This window comes from Pogoniulus pusillus, chromosome 13, assembly GCF_015220805.1.
Source record: "Pogoniulus pusillus isolate bPogPus1 chromosome 13, bPogPus1.pri, whole genome shotgun sequence".
NCBI lineage: Eukaryota > Metazoa > Chordata > Aves > Piciformes > Lybiidae > Pogoniulus > Pogoniulus pusillus.
In genome coordinates, this window is record NC_087276.1 from 21,999,334 (window position 1) to 22,019,342 (window position 20,009).

Consider the following 20,009-nt stretch of genomic DNA (forward strand, 5'->3'; position numbering starts at 1 on the left):
TGTCTTCCTTCTGGAGGGGCGTCCTACCTGTGCTCAGTGCTGCCTGTGCCACAGCAGCATGTCCTTGAGGCTCCTCAGCAGGTGGGGATGGGACAAATAGCACCTGGGGCTGGCCCATGTGGGACTAACTGGGCCAGCCACGTTTCTTCTATGCCCCCTGTCCCCTTTGCTTTACTCAGGGATTTTTTTTCCCCAATGCCTGCATTCACTCCAGTGAAGAGTCCTCTTCCAGAGGAGGTAGCAGTACTTTTGGTGTAGTTTCCACTGGCAACAGAGGACCTCCCAGACACCTGCCTCTGCCCAGTCTTACCCAGCATCTCTCCTTTCACCACCTCTCACACAGACGCCCAAACACGCCTTGTTTTGAACTGGAAGTGTGACCTGTGGGCTTCTCTCTAACCAGAGGTCCTCAGCAGATGTGGGGGCAGGTGTACAAGAAGATGGCTGCTAGGTAAGGCTGGGCAGGGATGGATTTATTCACACTTTGGACTCATTCCCACCCGTCTTTTCCTCGCAGTCCAGCTGCCTGTGATGTGCCTTGGAGCTATGATGTCTTGGATCAACAATGATCATGACTCCTCCAATGCAGAACCCATCTGGGCATCCTGCACCTGCTGTGGGAACCAGACAATGGGAAGCTCAGCCCTCCACTGATCCAGAGCTGCTCCCCTTGACCAGGAGTCCTGAGAACCTGGTAGGAAGGTGATGAAGTTCTTGAAGTCCAGCAGATCCTTTGCCCTGGGTCTGATTCTGCTCTGAATGTGTGCTTGCAGTATGTAAGGAGCAGGCTCATCTGCAGAAGCTCTGAGGATGAGATGACCCAAGAAGCTGAGATCCCACTTGTAGCCCTGGGTGCATTTACTGGCCAGGTCCTGGCTGTCCCCATGTCCCAGCGAGGTCCCTGAGCTCTCTGCAGCGTCTCTGTCCTGCCCATGGGGCTGCACTTTAGAGCCTCTTCTCTCCTTTGGCTGCTAGGTCCCTGGGCAGTCCCACTGTGGGTGGCTGAGGATCCAGGCCAGAGCTCATGATGGGAATGATGAGATCGTCCATGTTGGGCATCACCAAAATTTTCTGAAGAGAAGAATCACAAGAGAATGGTTTCAGAATGCCACTGCCTGCCTGGTGACACATCTCCTGGGAAGTGGCCTTGGCAGGAGCCGGAGGACCTGCAGTTAGAGGTCAGGATTGTGAGCAGAAGGCTCTGAGCTCACATCCTCTCGTCAGCAGCTGACTGCATCTAGTCCTAGAGGATCACCAGTTCTGGTTATCTCTGTGTGGAGACAAGCAGGACCAGCTCTTATTTGCCCTGCCTACATGAATGGCTTCAAGAGTGGTCATGGCACAGGGCAGGAACCAGACTTCAAATAGGGGGAATTTGGGTACCTAAATATCTGTGAGGACATTTCTGCCTTTTGACCAGAGGTTTGAGATGAGGCAGAAAACAAACCATCAGGTACTTTGGGATGAGAGGCTGCTGACCTTGGGATGGGAAGCTGCTGACCTTGGGATAGGAGGCTGCTGACCTTGGGATGGTGCATCTCCCAAGCTTGCTGATGCTCCTCATCCCCCTGCTTGGAGCTGCACTTACTGAGAGGAAACCACTTCTCCTCCAGTGCTCAAAGCACCAGTCCTCAGAAGTGGTTCTTTAGACTGTGTTTCTTCACTGTCCAAAGCTGGACAGACCAGACCATGTCAGGTGCTGGCTTTAAGCAGGGAGAACCCAAAGTGAGGTGTGGTTATGCTGTGCTTCAGCAGGTTTTGCTGAGCCCTTTAGCAGAGCAGGCACCTGGAATTCATGCTGCAGCTTCTTCTCGATCCACTCGGTGACGTGCAGGAAGGTCACCTCCCGCTCGCCCAGCTTTGGGCGCACCTTCAGCTCCAGCTGAGGTGGGACTCGGAAGCTGTACCTGTGAGGAAAAAGGGAAGGCAGAAAGCTTCATGTCCTGGAGGCCCAGAGCTGGCCTGGCTCCTTGGCTGAGCTTCAGGCAACAACAGGAGCTGGAGGGAGTACAGGAGGAAGAACAACTGGTACCAGACACGGTCCGTCGGTGGCGGTGGAATGTTCACAGCCAAGGTGCCTGCCAGCTCCTGCACCTCCACAGTCAGCAGCAGTGGTGTGTTGGAAACCTCCTCTATCTTCTTCTTGATGAACTCATTTTCAGTGGCCTTCTGGAAGTACTTGGACTTGGCAATTTTATCCACGAAGCGCAGGATCTTACGGCTCGTGCTGTTGCCGCTGACGTGGCTAAAGCAAGGAGACTCTCAGCCCTCACTGAGATTTGGTGTGCCACAGCACCCAGCAGGGAGAGTGGTCCCCTTTGAAGGTCTGTCACCATGTGCCTGGGGTTCCTGCGTGTGTCTCCCCAAGGCATCTATCCCCAAAGCCCTGCTCTGGGAACACTATGCCTCCCATAGTGTGATTTGAAAATAGAGCAGGGGAGATTTACATTGGACATTCTTCACTATAAGGGCAAATGCAGTGGGTTGCCCAGAGAAGCTGTGGTCACCTCATCCATGGAAGTGTTTAAGACCAGACTGGATGAGGCCTTGAGCAAGCTGATCTAGTGGGAGATGTTCCTACCTGTGGCAGGGGGGTTGGAACTGGATGATCTTTGAGGTGCCTTTCGACTCAAGCCCTTCTATGATCTCCCTGTACACCCCATGGCAGACCGCAAGCAGTCCCTTACCCCTCGGTGCCAGGTGGAGGGACCCTCTCCCCCAGGGCTCCCATGGGCTCTGCAGCAGCAACATCTTCCTCGTCAGAGGAGCCAGCGCTGGAGGACTCAGCGTCGCTGTCTGCCAGCAGGATCAGCCGTGGCCTGGCCCTGCGAGTGCCCAGGAGCATCACAGGGGTGCCGTGGGGTCAGCACCCTCTCACCTTGCTCGGCAAGAGAAGGAGGAGGATGGAATCTATCCAGGCAGAGTCTCCTCACCCCTCTCTGCCTGCCTCTGCTGGGCTGCTCTCCTCCGCAGCACTTTCCTTCCCCAGCTTGCAGAGGTTCATCTTTGTCTCCAGCGTCATCTGCAGTGAGCCGCTGTAGGTGACCTCCATGTCCACCCAGAGCCCTGCCAGGGAGAGGGATGGGACAAAGCCCTGTCAGCACCGCAGGGGCAGAGCGCTGCTCAGGGACCAGGGTGGCACCTTGATAACAGCTGGTGGGGAGCCAGCGCTGGGATCCCTGCTGCTCTGCAGGGCTCTTACCTCGGTCGTTGATGGTGGGGCCGGAGGCGCTGAGGACTGAGGGGATGGAGGTGCCCATGTCCAGCTCTGTCAGCGCCAGCTCATTCATAAAGTATGGGAGCTGATTGAGGGGAACCACAAAGGGATGGTCACCACAGCCTGACACCTGCCGTGGGGCCTCAGGGAAGGGGCTACGCTGGGTGCTTCGATGCTCCTGCCTCTCACCTTGATCTTGCTCAGCTTCTTCTGGATCTTGCTGGACACCTGCTCGGCCCAGTAGGGCTCCCGGAGGAAGTCCCAGAAGATGCGCCCCACCAGCGCGTTCATCCAGGCCAGGCAGCCCTCGCTGCGCCCCACCGTGTCCTCGCCCAGCTGTGGAGGGGCAGCAGCCACCAGCCCCTGCAGCGAGGTGGCCCCATCAGTGGTGGGAAGTGCTGGCTGGGTGCTCCCCTCCACCGTGGTATGGCTGTTCTGGGAGGAGATGAGCCACAGGAGTGGAAGTGGCTGCACACAAGGTCCATCAACCTCTGCTCAGCTCTTGTGTCCCTCTCCCAGTGCTGGATTTCTCCCACTCACCTTAGCGGGCGTGGGGCTGCTCAGTGCTGCGTGAGAGGGGCTCTGGTCCGGGCTGCTCCCTGCCTGTGCTGGCACGAATCGGGCCATGTAGTTGCTGTAATCCAGAAAGATCTCCTGCTGGATGCTTCCTGCCAGGTCCTTGGGTGGCACTTCAGAGGGAATGTCCTCAGTGCTCCCTCCACTGCTGCTGCCACTGCTCTGAAGAGCTGGTGCCATGCCTGGGGACATGAGTGGGTCAGGCTGGCATGATGGCAGTGACATGCCACCCACCTCGCCCTGGTAAGGGACACAGATTCTTAGAGTGGTTTGGGTTGGAAGGGACCTCAAAGATCATCCAGTTCCAACCCCCCTGCCATGGCCAGGGACATCTCCCACCAGACCAGGTTGCTCAAGGCCCTGTCCAACCTGGCCTTGAAGACCACCAGGGAGGGAGCATCCTCCAAGCTTTCCCTGCTGCTGCCAATGCTCTTGGCTCTGGGCTCCTCCATTGCCTGCCATGTTCACTGATGCTTACCGAGGGCTTGTCTGCCTGGCATACGTTCAGGTCCCACCCAGATCAACCCTGGCATAGAGCAGAGCTCATGGGAGCTGCTTCTCACCTGTCCTGGCTTCGCCGTGGCTGCTGCTGGGTGTCCTGCGGGAGGCTCGCACGAGGTGCTGGTACCACTCCTCCTTTTCCCTGCCTGTCCTCCCAAAGAGGTACAGACACCTCTCCCTGCTCTCCCCTGGCATGTCCTGCCCTGCCATTGGAGCCTTCTTCATCCCTTCATCCCTCTGCTGCTCCATGTCCTGCTCCTTGCTGCTTCTACACTCCACCTCTGCCCGATCAGAGAGGAGGACACAGATGGGGTATTTCTTGTTCCACGTCCGCTTTCGGGCCAGATTTGGGGGGCAAAGGAAGACCTACAACACCATGAGCAGTGGTGAGACCAAGGCTCCTGCAAGAGGAGAGCTGCCTTCTCCTGTGGGATGCTCCTTGGCACTGCTAGGCTCACCTTGGCATCGGTCAGGTCGTAGCAGCGGTGGCTGATGAAGGTGGTATCGAGAAGTTCCTCCTCGAAGGTGGCTCTCCGTGGGATGTTGCTCTTGGGGTAGGAGAGCTTGAGGGTGGCCCCATCCAGCGTGGCAAGCACCGAGTGCGTGAGCGAGGGGTGGAAAAGCTCGGGGTCGTAGACGTGCAGCTGGTTCATCCAGCCCTGGGTGGGAGGGATGGAGCTGGCTGCTTCCCACTGTGGGCTCAGCACCTCCTCAGTGCTGCCCAAACTTGGAACTCCACGCCAGCTGCCCCCCAGCACTCCATCCAGCCATCTCCTAACACCTTGTCCAGCTGCCCCCCAGCACCTCTTCCAGCTGCCCTCTAGGATTGCATCCAGTTGCCCCTCAGCACCCCATCAGGCTGCTCCCCAGCACCCCTTCCAGGTGTCCCTCAGCACTGCCAGCCCTCTCCTACCTGAAGGTGGTGGGTTTCCAGTGGCTCCCCCAGGAGCAGCTTGGGGCGGAGGCGGCCCCACGGTCCCCGTGCTGCTGAAGGAGCCCTTGGCAAGAGGAGGAGGATGGTGAAGAAGCCCAGCACCAGCCCACAGATGAGCCCCAGGCAGAGGCCAGCAGCATAGGGTGGCAGTGGCAGGATGAAGTAGCCATAGGCGAGGAGGGCGATGGAGGTGAGGGCTCTGCCCGGCACTGTACCTCCTGGGCGTGCCGGCGGTGGCTCCTCAGGGGGTGGCAGCGGAGGTTCAGCATCCTGTTGTGCCACCTCCACCACCTGGATCACGTCCCCGTAGGAGCAGATCTCGTAGCGGCAGTTCTGGGTGGGCTCCCAGGGGCTCCAGTCCCGTGCCTGGTGTCCCCCAGCCCCATGGCTCCCCACCTGCCCAGGGCTGCCCCCCACCTCCTGCCCCCCAGCACCCGCCTTCACCCAGGGCGCTGGGCTGCTCTCCTCGGCCATGAGGCGGCTGAGGCGGTGGAGAGGCTCCTGCATAGCCTCCGACAGCCTCCTCCTGGTGTCCTCCAGCCTGGCCTCCCGCAGCCGGAGCAGGGCGGCTCGGCTGTCGGATGGGGACACGCTGGGGGAAGACGGGGCCGTGCGGGACTTGGCCGGGCTCAGCCGGGGCTGGGGGGCCCAGGGGAGGTCAGCCAGGAGCATCCCCCCGGGTTGGGGTGAGGAGGGACGCTTTGTGTCCCCGTCCGTGGTGAAAACGAGTCCGCAGCCGTCCCGTCCAGCGCTGTCCTCTCTGGTGCCGGTGGAGCGGGACGTTAGGCCGTCGTTGTCCCCCTGCTGAGGTGAGCCTGGGCATGGTGCCACGGCTGGAGACGCCTCTGCTGCCACCGCAGCCTGGTCTGCCATGGCTCGCATCGCCCACGGGGCTGGCGCTGCCGAGAGAATGCAGGGAAGCAGCTCAGCTCCGCGTCCCCTCCGCGCACGGCACGTCCCTGCCGCCGCCCTGCCTTCCCCGCCGGCAGCACCGCGATGCATGCAGCCATGCAACTGATGGTTCTGTGGCCGAGGCACTGGAGTGGCTCCGGAGAAGGGCAAAGCTGGTGAAGGGTCTGGAGGACAGGGCTGGTGAGGAGCAGCTGAGGGACCTGGGGTTGTTCAGCCTGGAGAAGAGGAGGCTCAGGGGAGAGCTCCTTGCTCTCTACAACTCCCTGAAGGGAGTTTGGAGTAAAGTGGGGATTGGTCTCTTCTCCCTAGCAACAAGTGACAGGGTGAGAAGAAGTGGCCTCAGGTTGCACCAGGAGAGGTTTTGGGTTGGACATTAGAAGAAAGTTCTTAACTGGAAGTGTTCTCAAACACTGGAGCAGGCTGCCCAGGGAGGCATTCCCATCCCCAGAGCTGTTTAAAAGAGGCAGAGATGTGGTGCTGAGGGCCACGGTTTAGCACCAACCTTGGTAGAGCTAGAGATGGTTGGACTGGGTAATCTGAAAGGTCTTTTCCAACCAAAACAGTTCTTGAGACACTGAGCAGGGTGTCCCCAGGGACCCCATTACCCTCTGCTTGGCACCTTCCAGCCCATTTTGGGATGCCTTTGGGGCCATGCAGCTGCCAGCAGACTCCTGGCTCTCCCTTCACTTCCTGGCAGGGGTGGATGGAGAAGTGATTGCAGTGAGATGAGCTCAGTGGCAGCATGTGGGGAACCACCCATGTAAGGAAGGTGGACCTCAGCCAGACCATTATCAATGGTAGCTCCAGGAACCTGGAGCTGTGACTCAGGTCTTAAGCAAAACAGGGAAGGTCTTTCCCCAGCAGGAAGGTCCCAGTGCAAGTGTGGGGGTGTCAGTGCTCAGCAGGAGCTAAAGGGTGAGGGGTGAGAGGATGGGGCCAGACTCCAGGCAGTGGTGCTCAGGGACAGGACAAGGGGCAGAGGGCACAAACTGGAACCCAGGAGGTTCCACCTGAACAGGAGAAGAAACTCGTTTGGTGTGAGGGTGCTGGAGCCCTGGAGCAGGCTGCCCAGAGAGGTTGTGGAGTCTCCTTGTGTGGAGAGCTTCCAACCCCAGCTGGGCATTGTGATCCTGGGCAAGCTGCTGTGGGTGCCCTGCTTTAGCAGGGGGGTTGGACTGGATGATCCCAGAGGTCCCTTCCATGCTGGGATTCTATGTAATGCCAGTGGGCAGGATCCTGACTCCTCCGACTGTTCCTTGCTTAAGCAATAGAGATCTGACCCTCACTTGGTGCCTTGCCTGAGCCTGAAATGAAGCAAGCCCAGGCTGCAGCCTCCTTGCAGCGTGAGGATGCTCTGGAAGCAGGGGCTTGGGCATCTCTGCTTTTACTGGAGGAGCACAGAAGTTTTCTAATCACATCAAGCTTCCACAGCCCTGAGAGTGTTCCTGGCCACGGTAAAGTGTTTGTCCTGTCCCCAGCAGCCACTATGATCCCTCTGCTGCTGCTCTCCTGCCAACGCAGCAGGGCTGCATGATCCTGGGAGGGAGCATGGAGGCTGCAGGACAGGCTCTGCAGGGCCATTGCAGAGCTGAGCTCAGCACCCAGCAGGTTCGGGGTGGGGGTGGGGGGCTTAAGTTCCTCCATCATCCTCTTCCCCTCACAGCATCTCTGTGACAGGAGCAGGGGATCCGTGGCTGAGCAGGACCCTTCCTCCAGCAGGTGCTGCTGCTCAGGCTGTCTGACACCCAGATCCACATCACCCTGGATCTTCAAAGGGCTTCACTCCAGGAATTCGTCTCTGGGTTCAGCCCTGGCTGTGCCGCAGCTGCCGCCAGCACCCTTTACATAACTCCACACTTCCTGGCTTCCACTTTGCTTCTGACTTACACCAGCCACTTGTCAACCTCAGACTAGCCCGTGTGCTACCCAGCCCCCAGCAGCCACCCTGCTGTCATCCAGCCTGTGGGCAGGGCTGCTGGCACTGCTGGCACCTTGCAGCAGGCAGGGTGCTCCAGGGCACCAGGCAAAGCACCCAAACAGCTACAACAGAACAGGGCCTGAGACCCTTCCCCAACACCTCCCAGCCAAGCATGGCAAGAGGATGGATTTAGATGATCTTTAAGGTCCCTTCCAACCCCAACCATTCTGTGATGGCAGCCAAGAGCCCTGCTTGGCCCTCATCATGCAACTTTGTCAGTGGTCCCATGTCACAGCCATTCTCAGTGCTGCCCATTGCCCTCCCAGGCTTCTTGCCTGTGCCTACCAAACAGCCCTGGGGCTGGTCCTTGGATGGTCCTGCCTGGCTCCCACTCCCCACCCTAGCTGAATTAGGAGGATCCCAGCTCCCCAGAGCTTGGCAAGGGCTTGGGGTTCTGCTGTGCCTGGCTGTTCCTTGCCACCTCTCTGGGATCTGTGGGTTTTAACAGCTAAAAAAAAAAAAAGGAAGGGAAAAAAAACCCAACCCAGGAGACTGTTTCCTGAGAGACCATTAGCAGAGTGGAAGACAGAGATAAGAATAGCCTGGGTCTGTATGGGGGTTTTCATCTGGCAGGGATGCCAAGAACAGCAGGGGCTTTGGAGGTGCTGCTGAAGCTCAGCCACCACCTCTGGGCAGCGTGGGTGTCAGGGAGGATGGGAAGCACCGAGGGTGGACCCTCTTGGGTGGCACCAGCATCCCAAGATGGAGGGCTCCCCACAGAGCAGCCCTGCTGAAGACTTGGTAGCTGAGTCAAGTTTCAGAGAGCAAAGATCAAGGTTAGAGGTGGCCCCTGAGGTGGCTCTCAGGGTCAGCATGAACTCACCTTCCAACCCAGGGCTTGTGCCTAGCCTGTGCCCACAGGGATGTGCAGGGTCAGGGGCATCTTCCTGCTCTTTACAGGGTAAACTGAGTATGAAGGTCCTTGCAAGTAGCAGTGTGGGAATGGCCAAGTGATGGAGCAATGGGGATAACAATGGCTCCAGAGGCATGAGCAGACAGCTCTGAGGGGATGCTCCTCACAGCCTCCACGCAGCACCTGGCTTGCCCAGACCCAGTAGCACCCAGAAGGAACCAGTGCTGGGTGGGATGTCCTCCTGAGGACACCCAGTCTGGCAATCTATGCACAGCATTGAGAGCTGGGCAAGGGACATGAGGTCCCTTCTGACTGCTGCTCTTGGAAACACCAGAGCCAAGGATCTGGAGAAGAGCTCTTATGAGGAGCAGCTGAAGGAACTGAGGTTGTTCAGCTTGGAGAAAAGAAGGCTTAGGGGAGACCTTCTGGCTCTCTACAGCTCTCTGAAAGGAGGTTGGAGCCAGATGGAGGTTGGTCTCTTCTCCCTAGTAACAAGTGATAGAGGAAGAAGAAATGGCCTCAGATTGTGCCAGGGGAGGTTTGCATTGGACGTTAGAAGAAACTTCTTTGCTGAAAGGGTACTTGAAGGCTGGAGCAGGGTGCCCAGGGAGGTGGTTGAATCCCCATCCCTGGAGATGTGTAAAAGGCACAGAGATGTAGTGCTGAGGGACATGGTTTAGCAGCAGACTTGCCAGAGCTAGTTGGCCTCAATAATCTCAGAGGTCTTTCCCAACCAAAGTGCCTCTGTGACTCTTTAAACCTCAGACAGCATCTTGACTGTACACAGGCTTCAAATTCCCACTCCTTGCTCTCAGCTTGGGTTCAGACTCAGGGCTTGGAGCTGACCTGACACAAGGACAAGATGTGGACTGGACCAGGCTGGTGTCTTTGAGGATCTTTCCCCAAAATGCTCCTGAGGCAGCTAGAGCCTCCAGAGTGTGGTGTTAGCTCACCCTGGGGTGCAGTACCTACAAACCACCTGGCAAGAGAAAATGTCCCTGTGCCATGGGCCAAGTGCCTGGAGCCACCAGCTCCCAGGAGGGCACCACTCCTCTGCTCCTTGCTTTGGTTGTAAGATGAGGGAGACTTCATTCACAAATGAATTATCCAGCAGCCCTCTCCAGTTAATTAGGAGGTGTGGAAGGCTGGCACTGCTGGCAGGACTGGTGGCATGGCTCTGCCAGGGAGCAGAAGAGGCTTTCATCACTCAGCCAGATGAGATGGAAATCCCTCATCAACTGTCTCCAAAATGTATCACTGCAGAAACCTCATTGCTGGTTATCAGCACAGTAACTGGAGAGGTCTGGTTGGGCTGGGGTTGAGGAGCACTGGCTTGGTAGGAAGTCTCACTGTGACCTCCAAATATAGCTTTGGGTGATGGGTAGGGCAGCATGGGGTCACAGAAACCCAACATGGTGGGGCTGGGGGGCACCTGGGAGATCATCCAGTTCAACCTCTTCACTAAAGCAGGGCACCCACAGCAGCTTGTCCAGGATCACAATGACCCAGGGGGGTGGAGTAGAATATCTCCACAGAGGAAGACTCCACAACCTCTGTGGGCAGCCTGCTCCAGGGCTCCAACACTTCACACCAAACAAATTCCTTCTCCTATTCATGTGGAACCTCCTGGGTTCCACTTTGTTCCCACTGCCCTTTGTCCTGTCACTTGACACCACTGACCAGAGTCTGGCCCCATCCTCTTGTCCCACACCCTTCAGCTCTTGCTGAGCACTGATCAAGATGCCCTCTGGGGCTGCTCTTCTCCAGGCTCAACAGCCCCAGGGCTCCCAGCCTTTGCTCCTCACTGAGATGCTCCAGGCCCCTCAGCATCTCTGTGGCCTCTGTTGCACTCTGTCCAATAGTTCCCTGTCTGTACAGAACTGGACCCAGAACTCCAAATGTGGTCTCCCTAGGGCAGAGTAGAGGGGAGAAGAACCTCCCTCAACCTGCTTGGCCACACTCTTTTGCATGCATCCCAGGAGACCATTGGCCTTCTTGGCCACAGGTGGGATCCCAGCTCCATCCTCCACATCCACCCTTCTCTGAGGGTTTACCAGGAGATACTGGGGCCCCATCTCTTGCCACTGGGAGAGCAAGGAGCTTGAGTGTCTCTGGAGCACTTCCTGCTGCCTCGTTTGTCTGATCTGGTTGGATCTCTTCTCTCAGGTGGCCAGCGCCAGAACAAGAGGACACAGCCTCAGGCTGTGCCAGGGGAGATTTAGGCTGGAGGTGAGGAGAAAGTTCTTCCCTGAGAGAGTCATTGGACGCTGGAATGGGCTGCCCGGGGAGGTGGTGGAGTCGCCGTCCCTGGAGCTGTTCAAGGCAGGATTGGACGTGGCACTTGGTGCCATGGTCTGGCCTTGAGCTCTGTGGTGAAGGGTTGGACTTGATGATCTGTGAGGTCTCTTCCAACCCTGATGATACTGTGATACTGTGATCACAAAGGACACTTTCAAACCACCACATCCCCCATTCCATGCCCGGTGACACCCCGTGGTGACACAGTGTGTTCTCATCTCCCTGTCACCCCGTGGTGCTGCAGCCAGAGCTCTCCTCCTCCCCGTGCCCAGGCATCTGCCATGGATCATCAATCCCCAGGGCTGGAGCTGGGAGCTCAGCCCTGCCCGGGATGAAATCCTGACCTAATTCAAAGCGGCAGCGTCCAGCGGGCAGGAGTGCAGCCAGCACTGGCCTCACGCCGGGGGTTCCACACTGGGCACAGCCTCGGGCAGAGCTCCTGGCTGAGGGACAACAGGCAGCAGGGATGCACCGAGGGCTCTGCTGTGGGTCACTTCCTTGGGACAATCTCCAACTTGTGGTCAAAAGGCAGCAGCATTTTTTGCTCTCACACCATGGAAGGTGCAATTCCTGTGAGATCCCATTGGATGAGGGCTCATGGAATCATGGAATCAACCAGGTTGGAAGTGACCTCCAAGCTCAGCCAGTCCAACCTATCCCCCAGCCCTATCCAGTCAACCAGACCATGGCACTAAATGCCTCATCCAGGCTTTGCTTGAACACCTCCAGGTGACTCCACCACCTCCCTGGGCAGCCCATTCCAATGCCAATCACTCTCTCTGTGAAGGAGGCCCTCAGGTATAACTGGGGAAGAATCACAAAGTCAGTTTGGTTGAAAGAGACCTTTAAGATCATGAAGTCCAACCACTACCCCAGCGCTGTTAGGTCACCACTAAGCCGTGGCCCTCAGCGCATCTCCACAGCTCTGAAACCCCTCCAGGAATGGGGATTCCACCACCGCCCTGAGCAGCCTGGGCCAGACGTTGCCAACTCTTTTGGGGAAGGAATTGTTCCTCCTGGCCAACCCAAACCTCCTCTGGGGCAACTTGATGCCTGGATTTTTGGAAAGAAGCAGCTGCATGCAGCTCCTCTCCCCCTGGGGCTGCCTAGGAGCTGTCTGCCTGCGGTTCACCTTCAGAGCTCCTACCTTGCCACGTGCCAAGCTGCTGCCTCCTCCTCTTCCTCCTGCTCCCAGCCCCACACACCCCACAGAGCTCAGATCCCACATCGCCTCCCCGCACTGCCCTCCGTGGGGCAGTCCCCACGGATGTCCTCATCCCATCGCTGCCATGGTGGGATGGGTGGTCCCCACCGAGACCAAGCTTGTGCGTGGTGGAGACCTTCCTCCCTAGTTCACCCCCAGAGCTGCCCAGTCTCCATCAGCCCACCCCGGGCAGCACTGCCAGGGGTCCTTGCCCACTCCCGTGGTCCTCCCCACCCTGTTCCCGCAGTGCTGGTACCTGGGCCAGGAGAGCTGTCCGGGTGCACCGGGAAAAGGTTGGTCCCGATGCTGAGCAAGAACGAACGGTCCCGGTGCTACCGGGAAGATGGACTGGTCCCAGTGCCAGGGAAGAACTGGTGCTGGGGAGAACGACAGGAGGGGCAGTCCCGGTAGCGGGGGAGGAGCGGATCCTGCGCCGGCAAGGAAAAGCCAGTGCTGGGATCCAAGGAGAGATGCCGGTGCTAGGATCCGAGGAGAGATGCCGGTGCTGGGATCCAAGGAGAGATGCCGGTGCTGGGATCCAAGGAGAGATGCCGGTGCTGGGATCCAAGGAGGGATGCCGGTGCTGGGATCCAAGGAGAGATGCCGGTGCTAGGATCCGAGGAGGGATGCCGGTGCTGGGATCCAAGGAGGGATGCCGGTGCTAGGATCCGAGGAGGGATGCCGGTGCTGGGATCCAAGGAGGGATGCCGGTGCTAGGATCCAAGGAGGGATGCCGGTGCTGGGATCCAAGGAGGGATGCCGGTGCTAGGATCCAAGGAGGGATGCCGGTGCTGGGATCCAAGGAGGGATGCCGGTGCTGGGATCCAAGGAGGGATGCCGGTGCTAGGATCCAAGGAGGGATGCCGGTGCTGGGATCCAAAGAAAGATGTCAGTACTGGGATCCAAGGAAAGATGCCAGTGCTGGGATCAGAGGGTCTGTGCTGGTGCCGGTATGCAAGGAGTGATGCCGTTGCCAGGACCGGAGGGTTGGTGCCAGTGCCGGTGCTGGAGAAGAGGAGCCGGCACCGGTGCTGAAGGAGGCCGTCTGGTGCCAGTGCCTGTATCCAAGGACCGGTGCCGGTGCCGGGAAAGAAGGATCTGTGTTGGTGTAGGTGGTGAGGAGCCGGTGCTGGAGGCAGCGGCTTCGTCCTGATCCCGGTACCGGCTGCGGATAACCAATGCCGGGAGGGGAGAGTGTAGCTCACCCAGTTCCACCCGGAGATGCCGAAGCATCCGCAGCACCGCTCCGGGTCCCCCGCTCCGCCCCGCTCCTCCCCTCCCTCCCCCCGCTTCTCCCGCAGCACGCCGGGGCTGTCCCCGCCGCCTCTCCCCTCCCTTTACCGGGGGGACATCATCCGGGGTGGGGGCTGCGGGGACAAGTCCGGGGTGTCCCACGGGGGTGAGGTCTGTGTGTGTCCATTCCCTGTGTCCCGTGTCCCAGCTCCTCCTCCCCCCGTCACCTTTCACCGGTACCGGGCCCCCCCCAGACCGATGCCGGCTGTCCCACAGCGCCCCCTGTCGGCCGCGGGGAGGCGTCACGGAGGCGGGACCGGGGCAGGGCCAGGGCGGAGGCGGAACCGGGGAGGGCGAGCGGAACCGGGGAGGGCGAGCGGAACCGGGGAGGGCGAGCGGAACCGGGGAGGGCGAGCGGAACCGGGGAGGGCGAGCGGCACCGGGGAGGGCGAGCGGAACCGGGGAGGGAGCGGTGCGAGCGGCACCGGGGAGGGAGCGGTGCGAGCGGAACCGGGCCGGGGCGGCGGGTGCGGCGGGTGCGGCCATGTCTTTCTGCTCGTTCTTCGGGGGAGAGGTCTTCAAGGATCACTTCAAACCGGGTGAGCGGGGCCGGTGATGGCCCCGGCGGGGGGCTGTGAGTAGCCGGTGGGGTCGGGTCAGGGTGGGGTGGGCAGGAGGTGTCTCCCGAAAGAGAGGAGTTCCTCGTGGTGGGTAGGGAATGGGGGGGGGGGGGAGGTGGTGGTGGTCAGGAGGTGTTCCTCACGTGGGGCGTCCTCCAGCCGTGGGGACTGGGCTGGGGTCCTTGCTGGGGATCCCCTTTCTGGGGGGAGGGGGAGGTCGTGGGAGATTCCTCTCTCCATGGATCTCCTTTTTGAGGTCCTTATTGTGGTCCCCTTTCTAGAGATCACTTCTCTGGGGTCCTTGCTGGGGATCTCCTTTCTGAGATCTCTGCTCTGGGGTCCTTGCTGGTTAATTGACCTCTTCGAGATTTTTGGTAGAAGATCTGCTCTTTGGAGGTCTTCTTGCTGGGTGGGGGCCCTGTGAGGAGAGGCTGAGGGAGCTGGGGGTGTGCAGCCTGCAGAAGAGGAGGCTCAGGGCAGAGCTCATTGCTGTCTACAACCGCCTGAAGGGAGGCTGTAGCCAGGTGGGGTTGGGCTCTTCTGCCAGGCAACCAGCAACAGAACAAGGGGACACAGTCTCAAGTTGTGGCAGGGGAGGTCTAGGCTGGATGTTAGGAGGAAGTTGTTGTCAGAGAGAGTGATTGGCATTGGAATGGGCTGCCCAGGGAGGTGGTGGAGTTCCCATCCCTGGAGGTGTTTAAGAGGAGGCTGGATGAGGCACTTAGTGCCATGGTTTAGTTAATTAGAAGGGTTAGGTGATAGGTTGGACTTGATCCTAGAGGCCTTTGCCAGCCTGGTTAGTGGTGTGGTTCTGTGTGTGGCTCCTGCCCCACATTGCTAAAGCTCCTGCTCACCTGCCTGGCACTGAAGGTCTGGCAGCAGCAGCTGGCAGTGGCCCAATGGCACAAAGTCCAGCGTGGGTGGATCCCCTGACGCCCCCAGCACTGACCCTTCTCCTGCCCTCCCCAGGCATCTACGTCTGTGCCAAGTGTGGCCATGAGCTGTTCTCCAGCCGTTCCAAGTATGAGCACTCCTCCCCGTGGCCAGCGTTCACCGACACCATCCACCCGGACAGCGTGGCCAAGCGCCCGGACCGGCCCGGGGCTCTAAAGGTGCTGCTGCTGCTGCTGAAACCTCTGGGGAGCAGCAAAACCCCAAATGCTCCACCAGGCACTTGTTCCCTGAGCCTGTCTGCTGAGGGGGACCTCTTCAATCCTCTCCTCTTGCACTTCCAGGTGACTTGTGGCAAGTGTGGCAATGGCCTTGGCCATGAGTTCCTCAACGATGGGCCCCAGAGGGGGCAATCCCGCTTCTGAATATTCAGCAGCTCGCTGAAGTTCATCCCAAAAGGTACAGACTGCAGCTTGTTTGACCTCAGGTTGCACCAGGGCAGGTTTAGCTTGGAGATGAGGATCGTTGTCTTCACTGCAGGAGTGGTCAGGTGCTGGAACAGGCTGCTCAGGGAGGCGGTGGAGGCACCATCCCTGGAGCTGTACAAGAAATGTGTGGACACAGCACTTTGGGAGATGGTTTGATGGCCATGGTGGTGTTGGGTTAATGACCTCAGAGGTCTCTTTCAATCTCTATGACTGTGTGATTGCTTCAGCCCATGCAGTTGTTTTGGAGAAGCAGCTGACAGCCAGCCCAGGCTGTCTGTGAAGTGCTGCTTTGGGTGGGGTGTAGCTGGCTGTGCAGATAAGCCACATGCAGCCTAAATCAATCTCAGCCTGCCTCAATCTGCTCAGCTGGTGGTTTGGTGGCAGCTCCCTGCCCTCCCACGCTGAGATCTGGAGTGTGCAGCAGCTCCTGGGTGCATCCTTAGATCTCTGTGGATCTGGAAATTGTAGAATCATAGAATTGTTTAGGTTGGGAAAGACCTTTAAGATCATCAAGGCCAATTGTTGACCCAGAATGGATGAGTGTTGGTGCTGGTGGTACAGAGTGAAGGCTGGGAGCTCTTGTGGGTCATTCCATGGAGAAATAGCATGGGAGCTCTGGATATTGCAGATGCCCTATGAGCAGAGAGCAGGCCTGTGGGGAAAGGCAGGTCCTGTTGTCCTTGTTATCCTTCTGTCCTTGTAATCCTTCTGTCCTTGTTATCCTGCTGTTTGCTCCCCCCGAGTCAGCAAAATGCTTTGGGAGCTCAGGTTCAGAGCAGGACCCTAACCATGACTTGCTGTCCCACCTGCTGGACTGTAGTGGCTGTGAGATCTTCTTTGCACATAGCAAAATAACCCTAGGGAAGGGGCTTGGAGGGGTTTTGTGGCATGAAACATGAGCCCTGACTTCTCCTTCCCCCTTGCAGGCAAAGCAGACACGGACCTGAAGGAGAAGTAAGCGAGCTGCTTGACTCGGCACACTGCCCTTGGCCTCATCCTGCCTTCACACCTTGGGGTGCAGCATCTCTGGTCAAAGGGGCATCAGGAGCAAGAGATACCCCAAAGAAGCTCCTGGTTTCCCTGAGCTGGTTCCCTCTCAGGGCTGCTCTGGTTTGGGATGCTGGGAGGAGGACAGGGTAGGTGAGAGGCAAACAGCGGTGCTGAAGCTGTGTGCCTGCTGCCTGGGGGGTCGTGTGACCTATGCCTGCGGGTGTCTCACCCACCCTCACCCCCTCCCCAACCATCTCTTCTCCCCAGCATCCTCCTGCTGGGACCAGCTGCTCCTGAGCTGGATTTGACCTTTAAAAGCAGCTGCTGTGCCTGTGGCCCTGCCTCTGCTGAGCTCTGAGGGGGTTTTGCCGCTGACTTCAGCCGAGGCAGGACACTCTCCAGACGACAGCCAGGAGAGGGCGGTTCTGGCACGGCGCTGATGCCATCCAGAGTCACTCCACTGGCATTTCCAGGGAGCAGTGCTGGATTAGCTGAAGTCAAAGGCTGGGTTAATCTCTGGAGCTATTCTGGGCTCATGGTATGAATTGTCCTACATAAACCCTGCCAGGGTGCTAGGGCGACGATGATGTTATGACCCTGTTAGGCAGCGTCCAGGAATTTTCCCTCTCTGCCCATCTCTGCACGCAGTAGACACGGTTCTGGATTTCCCTCCAGGCTTCATTCTGACTTGGCCTTGCACCAGATTTATCACTGTGCTGTAAATCCAGTGGCACTGATGGTTCCTCCTTGCTCTGGTCTGGTGCAGGCATGGTCAGCATCAGGCCCGTGGGCTGCACTTTGCACAACTCACAGACTTCAGGAATCACTTCTGCGTTCCCTCCGTGCTCCTAAGGGTTCTGACACTGATTTACCCTCACTTCACCACCTGATCCATGGCCTTCCCTCTGTCCCACAAACCAAATCCTCCTCCAAATCAACCCACAGGGGTTTTTGATGATGATATCTCTGGTACAAGACAGGGAAGGGGTGGGTAAAGCTGTGCTGCTGGTGGAGGCTTTTCTCCATGTGCATTTTTGCCTCAACCCCACCAATTACAAGGACACCAACCAAAAGTGCCATGCACCAGCTGGTTACCTGGAGCTCACTGCTGGTCTGGTACCACTTCCAATGCTGAAAATAAAGCACTGATTCACTGTGCTGAAGAAGCAGCCTCTGTTTTTTAAAGCACTGGTGATGGCAGCTTGGTGCATCAGCTCTGGGATTCCTTCTTTGCTTGGTTCTCCTGGTTTTGGATGTGAGCATGAGGGGGCTGCCCTGGATGGGGTGTGTGTGAGGCAAGTACAACCACAGCATGGGTTTCTGTGTCTCTAAAGCTCTGGCCAGAAAGCTCAGAGCAGATCTCAGCTGATGTCTTTGTCTCCAGACCTGCATCCTTAGATGTGGGCCCACAGTGTCCTGCATCCAGCATGGTCTCACAGCCCAAGGGCTTGGCTTGAGGTTGCTGTGTGTGGAGTTTCATCTTCCATCTGTTCCTGTTACCCCAGGTTTTGCTGTGTGAAATGGGGATGCTGATGCCTGGGAGGCCTTTGGCCATTCCTAGGATCATTCTTTGAATCACAGAACTGTTGAGGCTGGAAGGGGTCCTTTGAGATCATCAAGTCCAATCACTTGCCTAGAGCTCACAGTCCCACCACTGCTGTTGAGCCACTACTGTGTCCCTCAGCACCACAGCCAAGTCTCTTGTGTCTTGCCCAGCTGAACCTGGGTTTAGCTTGTTCCATAGTGTGCCATTGGTACCTTCCAGGCTGGCAGGGCTTTCTGGGCAGAAGAGGTCTCAGTTAATCAGTGTCTCACCATAGTTACCCTCTTGCAGGCTGTGACAAAACTGGAAGCAGCCTTTGTCTGCCTCCCAGAGATCCCTTTGCCCTGTCAGGGTTGGTCACTGAGTTCATGGAGGCTGGAGACATGAGCTGGACTTTGCTGGGCTCCAGCTGCCTCCTCCAAGGAGGTAAAGTCCACTTTGGAGCACAGAAGCCAGCACCATGTCTCTACCCTGCTGCTTGCTCATGCCCTGTGGCATCTCCCTGCCCTATGCACAGATGGGTTGACCTTTGGCTCTAATTACTGAGCAGGCTCCAGGCTGAAGGTTGAAGCTGCTTTTCCACCAGTTAATCCCATGATCTGCTGCCTCGCCTCTGCTCTGATCACCTCCATACCAACCAAGGAGAGCAAGACCTGCTCCTTTGCATCCCACCTTGGAGTACCACAGGACCACCCATCCCTGGGACATCTCCTGCCCTGCTGCCCCTTACCCATTGCCAAGAAGAAAGGTGGGTTTAGGGTGGTTTTCCCTGAGATGCTGTGATGGAATAAAACCTCCTTGTGAGTGCCAGCAGTGAGGGGAGGGTGATGATTCCTCCCACTCGTGGGCTGTCCAGTATTACCCAGGCACACTTGCATGCTGCCTTGCAGTTCGTGGATGCAGACACAGGAGGGTGCAAGAGCTTTGCCTAACCCTTCTCCAGGCACTGCAAGGAGGGAAGGATGCTGCTGGGCTGGGCACGGCGTGGACTTGCCTTCCTGTGGGTCCACCCTGGAAGCAGCAAGAAGGGACATCACCTGGAGCCAAAACCCCCTCGGGATGGTTTAAATAGGAGTGGGGACTACTTCCTGGACATCTGGCTGGAGTCACCAGTGCCAACAGCTATTTTGCTGGAAGAACTCTTCCTAACTCTTTCCAGACACTTCAAGGAGGGAAGGATGCTGCTGGGCTGGGCACGGCGTGGACTTGCCTTCCTGTATGTCCACACTGGCAGCAATGAGAAAGAAAATTACCTGGAACCAAATTCCTCTCAAGATGGGATGTATTCCTGAAAGTCTGGCCAGAGCCACCCATGCCAGCGGGGATTTTGGGCAGGGATATTGGCAGTGCCTGGTGCTGAGGGTGCAAGGATGCAACCTTATAGTGCCAGATCCCAGCCCTGCTCCTTCCCAGCTGGCCAAGCACAGCCATCTCGGGACACTGGGGGTTGCTCAGGGTTGGATAGAACCATGGAGTCATAGACCTGCTGAGGTTGGAAGAAACCTTTGAGGTCATCAAGTCCAACTGCTTGCCTCAAAGCTCACAGTCCCACGACTACTGCTAAGCTGCTGCCACTAAACCACAGCCCTCAGCACCACACCCAGGCATCTTTTAAACACCTCCAGGGATGGTGACTCCAGCACCTCCCTGGCCAGCCTGTTCCACTGCCTGAGGACTCTTTATGGGAAAAAGTTGTTCCTGATATCCAACCTGAACCTCCTTAGTGCAGCCTAAGGCCATTTCCTCTTGTCCTGTCACTTGGTGCATGTGA

At 58.0% G+C, this 20,009-nt stretch overlaps 2 protein-coding genes across 3 annotated transcripts; one reads left to right on the forward strand and one right to left on the reverse strand.

Annotated features, from left to right (window-relative positions):
• Window positions 1–452: 452 nt before the first annotated feature.
• Window positions 453–12,817, reverse strand: LOC135180763 (testis-expressed protein 2-like). 2 transcript variants are annotated; one of them, XM_064153502.1, is made up of 12 exons: window positions 12,730–12,817; window positions 5,208–6,127; window positions 4,753–4,953; window positions 4,357–4,660; window positions 3,758–3,975; window positions 3,407–3,580; window positions 3,203–3,302; window positions 2,934–3,066; window positions 2,688–2,825; window positions 2,033–2,245; window positions 1,787–1,907; window positions 453–1,071 (listed from the first exon to the last, which is right to left on the reverse strand). In XM_064153502.1, the coding sequence occupies exons 2-12, from the start codon at window positions 6,108–6,110 to the stop codon at window positions 946–948; spliced, it is 2,631 nt and encodes an 876-aa protein (XP_064009572.1). In that variant the 5' UTR covers window positions 6,111–6,127; window positions 12,730–12,817; the 3' UTR covers window positions 453–945. The 2 variants fall into 2 exon arrangements, with proteins under 2 accessions (XP_064009572.1, XP_064009571.1); XM_064153501.1 differs by having other exon boundaries at window positions 3,407–3,652.
• Window positions 12,818–14,179: 1,362 nt separating this feature from the next.
• On the forward strand, window positions 14,180–17,861 carry MSRB1 (methionine sulfoxide reductase B1). The gene is made up of 4 exons (XM_064153504.1): window positions 14,180–14,305; window positions 15,296–15,438; window positions 15,562–15,676; window positions 16,632–17,861. Exons 1-4 carry the CDS (start codon window positions 14,251–14,253, stop codon window positions 16,661–16,663), a joined length of 345 nt encoding a protein of 114 aa, XP_064009574.1. The 5' UTR covers window positions 14,180–14,250; the 3' UTR covers window positions 16,664–17,861.
• Window positions 17,862–20,009: the final 2,148 nt, after the last annotated feature.